Source organism: Zalophus californianus, chromosome 1 (genome assembly GCF_009762305.2).
Source record: "Zalophus californianus isolate mZalCal1 chromosome 1, mZalCal1.pri.v2, whole genome shotgun sequence".
Lineage (NCBI taxonomy): Eukaryota > Metazoa > Chordata > Mammalia > Carnivora > Otariidae > Zalophus > Zalophus californianus.
The window spans coordinates 207,879,599-207,888,815 of NC_045595.1; the positions used below are offsets into that span (position 1 = coordinate 207,879,599).

At 44.0% G+C, this 9,217-nt stretch overlaps 1 protein-coding gene across 8 annotated transcripts in view; it reads left to right on the top strand.

The window, feature by feature from the left end:
- DYRK1A (dual specificity tyrosine phosphorylation regulated kinase 1A) overlaps window positions 1-3,637 on the top strand; it is a 148,777-nt gene extending 145,140 nt beyond the window's left edge. For all 8 annotated transcript variants that reach the window (XM_027585114.2, XM_027585106.2, XM_027585111.2 and 5 more), the window contains one exon: window positions 352-3,637. In XM_027585114.2, coding sequence (XP_027440915.1) covers window positions 352-972 — 621 coding nt within the window. In that variant the 3' untranslated portion in view covers window positions 973-3,637. The remainder of the gene's footprint in view (window positions 1-351) is intronic.
- Window positions 3,638-9,217: the final 5,580 nt, after the last annotated feature.

A 9,217-nucleotide genomic window follows, 5' to 3' on the forward strand; every position in this document is an offset into this window, starting at 1 on the left:
CAGTGCCAAGAATGAATTTTTACCATCTGGCCAAGAATATTTACTGTCTGGCCCTTTCCAGAAAAAGTTTGCTGATCCGTGGCATAAGCAATGCTCCCAAGGAAAGAAAGTGGCCAGTGAAATATATGAGCCTGTTTATGGGTATAGCTTGCTAGAAATTGCAGCTTTCACAGTAAAATACTTTTTCACTCAAATATATTTGGAATTTTGCAGTACAGAACTAACACATTAAAAGTTTCAAAATCCCCTGTCTCTAATTAGTGTAAATGCTAGTGTTATAGCCTTTGACTGAAGATGAATGAAAGCTTGGAAACAGTACTCTGAATAAATCCTTTAAAAATCTTCTTACAGGTGCGTCAACAATTTCCTGCTCCCCTTGGTTGGTCAGGCACTGAAGCTCCTACACAGGTCACTGTTGAAACTCATCCCGTTCAAGAAACAACCTTTCATGTAGCCCCTCAACAGAATGCATTGCATCATCACCATGGAAACAGTTCCCATCACCATCACCACCACCACCACCACCACCACCACCATGGACAACAAGCCTTGGGTAACCGGACCAGGCCAAGGGTCTACAATTCTCCAACGAATAGCTCCTCTACCCAGGATTCTATGGAGGTTGGCCATAGTCACCACTCCATGACATCCCTGTCTTCCTCAACTACTTCTTCCTCTACATCTTCCTCCTCTACTGGTAATCAAGGCAATCAGGCCTACCAGAATCGCCCAGTGGCTGCTAATACCTTGGACTTTGGACAGAATGGAGCTATGGACGTTAATTTAACCGTCTACTCCAATCCCCGCCAAGAGACTGGCATAGCTGGACATCCAACATACCAATTTTCTGCTAATACAGGTCCTACACATTACATGACTGAAGGACATATGACAATGAGGCAAGGGGCTGACAGAGAAGAGTCCCCCATGACAGGAGTTTGTGTGCAACAGAGTTCTGTAGCTAGCTCGTGACTAAATTGAAACTTGAGTTTGTTTCTTGTGTGTTTTTATAGAAGTGGTGTTTTTTTTCCAAAAAACAAAGTGCAAAGCTGCTTGCATCAGAAGGAGATTAACACACTGAACCGCTACAAGAGGGCAAAGCTTTTTTTTTTTTTTTTTTTAACTTGAAAAGATTGCAAAGGGACAATGAAGTTTTTAAAAGAGCCATGTCCAAACCCATCGTCATGGATAGCGCAGAGGTGTCCTCTTTTTGCCTCCCCCATTTTAACTTGCCATACCCCAGTCATAGTGGGTTTTTTTGTCTTTCTGTTCCCCAAAAGTTAATGTTCAGATGTTGGTCTTGGTCATTTGCCGACTAATTTTAAAATAAAAAGGCACTGCACATAATTTGCATAAAAGTCCCCTTAAGGGTGGTTTTTTTTTTTTTCTTTTTGTTTTTTTCCTCCCTTTTTTTTTTCCCCCTCTTGTTTGTTTTGTTTTGGTGGGGGGTGGGTGGGAAATTTGGGTTTTTAAGTCCTCAAAACACACTTGGGCACGGAAATGCAGTACTGTAAGGAAGAGGGACCTCCAGCTTACACAAACATCACCTTCAGCTGTATGGAAGGGACGGTTGTATTGGAGTTTGTAAGGCACAGTAAGCATGCTAAGTGGCGGGGATCAGAACTCTCCTGTCTGAACCTACTGAGGAGCAAAGCAGCAATTACATGGGATCCTGTGGGTCTCCTGTTGTAGAGGCCACAGTAAGATAGTAAATGGAACATGACCGGTCTCCTAACCAAGGTGCACTGAGAAGCAATCAACGGGTCAGTCGTGGCCAGTCCTGGGGAGGTCTGAGTGGTGGTCTTTGGGATAACCTTTGGCCTTATGGATTTGGACTCGAAATTAGAAGAGCCTACCATTTCAGATGCAATCACTTTTGGACATGCTTTTGCAGACAGTCCTTAATGCTGAAAACACAGAGAATGGGTAATTCAAGAGGCCTTTCTTTTAAAATAGACTTTTGTGACCCACTAATTGTAAGGTATTGCAAGGTCACTTTGCGTGTGTCATAAAGTTGACTTCCTTATTGGTTGAAGGTCACAGAAGTAGTGGTTTGCTTTGATGGAAATAGCTACAGCTGTGTCCCTTCCTGCTTTTTACTTTTTTTTTTCTTTTTGCTTTTTTTCTCGGCACGTGGTATCTCCACCATTTCTTCTGCACAAAGATGTCTTCTGTTCATCCTGAACATTTTTAAAAAAAAATGCAGAATTTTATGTGACTGCTTTTTTGCCTCACAATTATGCTGTGAATTTTACAAAAATTTATTTTCTTTTTTGATAATTTATTGTACCAAAGCTGTTTTTATAGCACATAGATGTCTGTAACCAATAATGTAGCAGTTCTGCACTTTGACACAAGGTGTAACTAGACCATTTTTAAATGTCAGTTGAAAATTATGGCTGTACTATTGCTTAAACAAAACTGGAACTGTCGTTAAATCCATAGCCGATACATCTACAGCAATCTGTATACTGAGCATAATAGATTGACATCTAATTCAAGATTACAACATCTGTTACATTCAAAATGTGTTCAGGCTTCTGAAGGTAAAGGGACACTGGATCCAGAAGCTATGGAACCAGCAGTCGATTCTTGTATTCCTGATTAACCTGCTTGTAAACTTGAAAGCAAGACCTTGATTGCACCAACAGGTCCAAGATATAAGCACGAGTAAAGCAGAACTCTCCTGCATGACCTGAAGTGAACAGGCTGGTGTTTAACAGGTGCCTAGTTTTGAGATTATGCTGCCTTAATGTAACACAGTCTGGCAGTTGCTAAATTTGTGTTCCCATTTTAAATTGACCAATTTTAGGGTGTTATACTTTTGAGCGGTTGAATTGGGAGAATGAAGATAAGTAATTTATCTGTCCAGGATCAAAAGAAGCCTAGGAAAGAAGCAGTAATCTACCTCTGCCGATAACCCTGTTCAAAACAACTCAGCAGAACACCACATTACTTTTTATTGGTCAATTCCATGTGGCTGACTAGGTCAATTTTTTCTGAACAAAAGCAGGTTTTTATATGTAAACAGTGACAAAAGAAAGGCTTAAAACTATGTGAATGTGAATGGAAACTTGGAAATATCCGTTTTTATAATCCACAAAAATTTTTTTGTTGTTAATCAGGAAATCCATATTTATTTTGTAATTAAATGTCAAGCCTGTGGATGATTTTTCAACTTGGTAGTTCATAAAGGTTTACAGTGAATAAAAGGATATCATCTTGAGTATAGCAATATCAAAAGGAATCAGTAGTTACTGCTGTTAGGAATATAAGGGGAAGATATTATATGGGTCAGGTCATTTTTTTCTGTGCTGGTTGCCACATCTTAGCAAGCACCAAAAAAACAAAAAGCAGTTTTTAAATCGCTATTTACATAAAGGAAATCATAAAATCCAATGCTTCTGCATACTGTGTTATGTTACAGTCCAGTTTTGTGTGCTTTACTACACGGTTTGGTTACAGGACTTCTGTGCATTGTAAAACATAAACAGCATGGAAAAGGTTAAATACCTGTGTGCAGATTGTAAGATCTGGTCCGGACTTGCTGTGTATATTGTAACGTTAAATGAAAAGAACCCCCCTTTGTATCATAGTCATGCGGTCTTATGTATGATAAACAGTTGAATAATTTGTCCTCAGACTCTTTACTATGCTTTTTTAAAATTAAGAAAAATGTAAACATAGTAAAAATCTTCCTATGCAATTAACCTGGTCCAGGTAATGGTCTGGTAGGTATATTGAGTGTAAGTTTGGTCAAAGGTGTGAAAAGGAAAATAGTATTTACGTTGACCTGGGTAGGCGTCCCAGATCTCAGGAAGTAGAGATTGGAGGTTTTGATTGTGATCATTTTCCTTTTTAAGATGGATTCTCTCAATGGGTGATTAACTATATTTAGTTTCTCTCTGATTCAAAGTGCTAACAATTTTTAGTCTTCAGAATGGCTGTGAGGGGTCAGTGGTTTTCTCTAAGAGGCTTTGGCCTGCTGAAAAGCACGTTGTCTTGTTCCTCCTTCCCCAGATAGGTGTAGGGGGTGAGTCAGGGACTTTTTTGTACAGAGTCTGAAACTCCTGCCACAGTGTATTCTTGTCTGACCTAAAGTCTTCTCTTTTTATAAACTAATCTGTAAGTATATATTAAGATGCTTGTCAAGAAGGCAAAAAACCTTACTTAAAAAGTTAAATGTGATTTTGTAGAATGCAGGGTGGCCACACAGAGTTAGACTTAACATGTAAGAAAGAAAAACTTGCTTTAGTTTTTTCTTAGGGTATGAGCATTTTACTTAGGTAAGTGGCACATTTCGTATTGTATCAGACTTCAGAAATCCTTGGCTTATTTTAATGAATGTTAGAACTGTCTGTAAAAAATCATTACGGCTGCAGTCATTCCAGAAGGACCACAGCTTGCCTATTGCGTTTGTCACTGTACCTTCCTTTCCAGCTCCTGTGTTGTTAAACTTACTGTTAAAATAAGTCATATAATAAGGAAGTACATGCCCAGTTTCTTCCAGGTCCCCCGATTTCCTTTGGCCTTTACTTTGTTCACTCTCAGACTACAAGCTCAGTACTCATTTTTACATCCATTTTTGTAGTGGTGACCATAACTAATAGGTCAGGTGATTTGTTCCAGGTACAGAATTTGAAATTTTAAGATTAAGGCTTGGGGCGGGGGGACGCTGACTTTGGTATACTGAGCCTGTATTCAGATTTCTTAGAAGGCTCCCCGGGACATCTGGTGGCCCCGCATTGAGAAGCCTTTGGTGTCAGAGTAGAGCAGATGTTCTCATTTCCTTAATCTTGGATCTCCTTACCTAGACTGAATTTTCTAGGGTGAAAATACACATTGAGTCATTTTTAGGAGAAAAAACAAAAGAACGCCTAAGAAAATAGCTTATTTTATTCTTTGTTGTCCCTCCTGATGTGTAGCAGTCCCCGTCAGTGTGTTCGCTCAGAGCCGTGCTCTGGGTCATCTGGCCTTTCACCCTGTACTAGTCGTTGTTACATATTTAGACATAGTGTTTAAAGCACTAGGTATTTTTTGTGCAAGACTGACTAAGGTAAGTGGACCATCGGGGGCGTGTGTGTATGTGTGTCTGGCATTATGGACACCCACAGTCCCCCCAGGTTTCAGTTGCTTGAGGTGAGAAGAGAGAAAGAACCGGGGTGTTCTTGCTTAACTTTCGGAGAGCACAAGGTATTTGTCATCATTAATTTTTTCCCGATTTCTTACCCTAAATCTTGTTCAAAGGACAAAACATTTCTCCAACGGAAACATTCAGATTTAAGCCCACGCATGATAACCGGGTACAAGTATCCCGCTTTCCAGAAGTTTGCCTTTGCTTTTACAAAAGACAGACCTAAAGTACGGTAACAGCTTTTTCTTAAGAGCGAAAATCCTCTTGTGATTTCTTGCAGTCAGTGAGAACAAGTCGGCTTAACAAAAGTTTTCAGAAAATTCTCCCATTTTCGGATAGCAGGAGCCTGTACCTGGACACCACAGGTTTCTGTGCGTGGTCTCTACCGGAAAAAGTTTGTTTTTCATGGTTGCCCACCTTGATAGCGTGTCCTTTTGTTGACGCGTTAGTGGGGGGTGTGACTTCCAGCTCTGGCCTGTGGTGAATCCCCCGCCTTCCACAGGAGAAGCTGGGAACCCTGCTTCAGGGCAGTGCCGAGACATACACGAGCCTTCAGCTGGCTTCCCTTTGCTCTCACCGGCTAGCCTGGGTACTGGAGGAGCGGCGTACCAGAGCGGGGGTGGGGGGGGGTCATCGCAGCTAAGAAAGTGCCTTTGTTAAATGGGGAGGTAAACCAATGGCCAAGTTGCTGGTAGAGGATGGAGGAAATGGGGTTGGGGCCTGGGCATCTGTGTGTGTAAATCCGCTTTACAGGTGATTCTGCATGATTGGGGCAGGGAGATGCATGTGGCTCATCTTAGAAGTCTGAATGAAAGCTTTTTTAAAGTATAGTTTTATCATTGAAGTTTTTATACATAGTCATGTTGATAAATAATTGAACAAGGTATAAAATATATAAATGAACAATTAAAATTCACAACTTACACCGCATTATACAATGTTATAAACAAGCCTCTAAGAGAGGCAGAAGTTACCAGATAAAACTTGCACAATTTGTGTCTCTTGTCATCTTCCCTTTTGGAAATGGGTTGATGTGACATCTCAGTAGCTCTCAGAGGTGTTAAGTTTCCCAGTAGCAGGCCTGGGACCTGATCCTTAGTAGCTTGGCCTCATGTGGTCTTTGTAAAACAGTGGAGGAGTCCTCAGGGTGTGGGTCTGAGCAAGCAAACCTTTGCGAGGGCCCCAGGACACAGTGACTATGGTTTTCAGCTCTAGAACTGGGGTCCAGTCCTGGGCACGTCCCTTTACTGGGAATAACTGTAGTATCCACTAGGTGGGAGTCGATGCAGGCTTCCGTGAGCTAATGGACGTAAGGGTCTTAGCACAGTATGAGAAGCACTGAGTAAAGATAATTTGTGACTAAATGTAGAGTTTGAGTCGGCAGCATGAATGAATCTACTTTTTCTATATGAACCCAGCGAACGCCATGGGAGACAAGGTGAGTAGTGTTTTCTGTGAATGATTACACGGGATGATTTTTCAGTTTTCAGTCTGTAACTAGATGTGAACTTTACTACTAGACTTTGCTACTTAGATCTATTTTAGAATTTTGAGGTATGTTTTGTAGTTTGGTTTGACATAGTGTATGATAATTAAATGTTTTATAAAGGACGATTTTTAAGCAGACTTTTTCTCTACAACTCCAGGGAGGCTGTTTGGAGGAGTAACTGTGGAGAGGCGCTGTGGTTAGACCTGGCCGTCATGAGTCCAGTGGCCCCTCTCCGCTCGTCCCGTCTTGCCAGCCCAAGGCATATCTGTTGTGTTTTTAGCCTTCAGAGTTGTGCCTCAGATCAGGGAGAAAAAGAGGATAAGGAAGTGGTCAGTTTCCAAGTTCATAAACGGATAATATTGAAGCTTTCAGAACTTACTTGGTTATAACCCCCATTTTGAAAGCATCGAGGGGCTAGCTGCTGCTGCTTTTTGCTTTTTAATTTACTTTGTTGCTATGTTAGGGGAGTGTGTACTTCCACCAGCTCAGCGTCCCTCAGGTAATCTCTTTTTCATTCCCAAGGGATCGTCCCTTCCTTAGAGCAAGTATAAGGACAAACTGGCAAAAAGCCCATTCATCTGCGTTAGAATATAACGCAGAATATAGAATAACGGGACTGACGTTACCTCGCAGGGACATGTGCGTTCCACGGGCCCGAGGCTTTGGAAAAGGGTGAAAATGATGGATCTAATAGTGGGACCTACGTGTTCACCTGAGGTAGATAAAATTCTTCTGGGAGGTACAGTCGTTACCCCCCCCCCCCCCCGCCCCCCAACACCTAAAACTCAAACAACAGACAACCTTCTACTTGTGAGTCAAATCGGGCTGGCCTTCGTGCCTCTTGACAGCTCTCCGTCTTTGGCCTGCCCGGTTTGCACCGGCTGCGCTCGGCACCCCAGTGGTGTGCGGGGCGTGGCCCGCAGGAGTCGCGCACGGGCTGCACAGCCCTGGGGTCACGTGAGCCAGGCAGCGTCTCCCGGGCCCTGGGCAGTGGCTCATCCTCCTCCCAGACTTGCTTGGTGCTTTGCTGTTTGCAGGCTGCCTACACAGCAGTCCTCTACTTGCCACCACCCTCTCACCCACGGCCGACTCGCTCCTGGGTCTTCCTCCACGTGCAGGTGTGGGCGCTGGCAAGCCTGGTGTCTTCCTTCCCAGAGATCTGCTTTTCTGAAGGAGCCTCCTGCCCGTTGTGTCGTGGCCGAGAAGATTCAAGTGGGAGGCCTTCCCGTGTAGATCCTTACTAACTGGCCTTTCTCCCCAGCTCAGCACTGCCGATGCGAACCATGCCGCATGCGCTCTAGCCGAGGGGGCCAGCAGCGACTGGGTGCAAGGAGCGAGGCTGCACTGTCCTTCATTGGTTGGGTCAAGACCATGAACTTGAAATACCTCCCCTACTTCAGAAGACACCCCAAATCAAAGAAAGTGGTTAATCCTGGACAAAGAATTTAAAAATGGGAAGTCCTACCCTGAAAGAATATTTAGCAGGGATCTTAGGGCAGCTGATATGAGGACTACGGAAGACAAATCATGAATGCCTGTCCTGTGCAAGACGCTTAGCTGTGTCCTAGGGATGACCAACCGGCGTGTCACAGTTCGGTTTTTGTGGGTAGGGGCAGATAGTTGGTGAATAATCCCAAATAAGCCCAGGGTATTCTGGTCTGGGGGCTGACGTGAGTTTCTCTGAGGAATTGAGGCTTAAGTGGTGGTGGGAATGTTCTAGAATCTAGGAGAAGGTAAGAGTATGTTCAAAGCCTGGTGTGATGAGAAATCAAGAGGCCTTGCCAATGCAAGTTTTTAAGTGGTTAGGGTCTACTTATTTAGGAAGGGAAGTTGATTGATCTCAGGGATTGATTGGATAGAGTGAGAGGTGGTGAGGAGAGGAGCCGGGTTTCTTCCAGCATTTCAGCTCAGGCAACTTTGCAGATGGTCAAGTGCTGATTGTGGGTGCCTGGAGCACTCGAGGGGAAGCAGGTGTGCCGGATACCCATGCATTCAGGTACAGGACATGGAGCGTGGAGGGCTTACAGGGCATCTAAGTGAAGAGGTCCAGTGGCTAATTTACCACAAGAGAATGGGTTGAAGGTGGGGAAGTTGGGCCTGGGGCTGGTAGGCCTGGGTGCTTCTCAGGCAGGTGCTGGTGATGAGGGGGTGGATAGGGGGCTAAGAGGAGAGCCTGGGCACCTCAACATGAGCAGCCTGTCTGTTCCCAAAACTAACCCCATCCTGCCTTCCTTGACCCTTGGGGGGGGGTCCCCGGGGGGGTGGAAATGGTCACTCTGGGTGGCCTGGGATTGGCAACATCAGTGTCAGAATCTCAGGTCCCGCCCACACTCTTAGAATCTGCATCTGAATGAGGCCTGGGCAAGGCCTAAGTGTGATCAAGTTTGAGAAGCACTGGTCAACACCACCCTTTATATTTGAGAAAACCCAAGAGGTTAAGCAACTTGAGTTCGAGATGCCACAATTGGTCAGCGACTGGCCTCTAGTGCAACCTGCTCTCAGTTCTCCACGCTGACCCTGACTTTCAAGATCACCCAGCACAACTGACAGCTGGATGGACCCCTAGAAGCAGAGTAATGGGTGAGACTAATTTA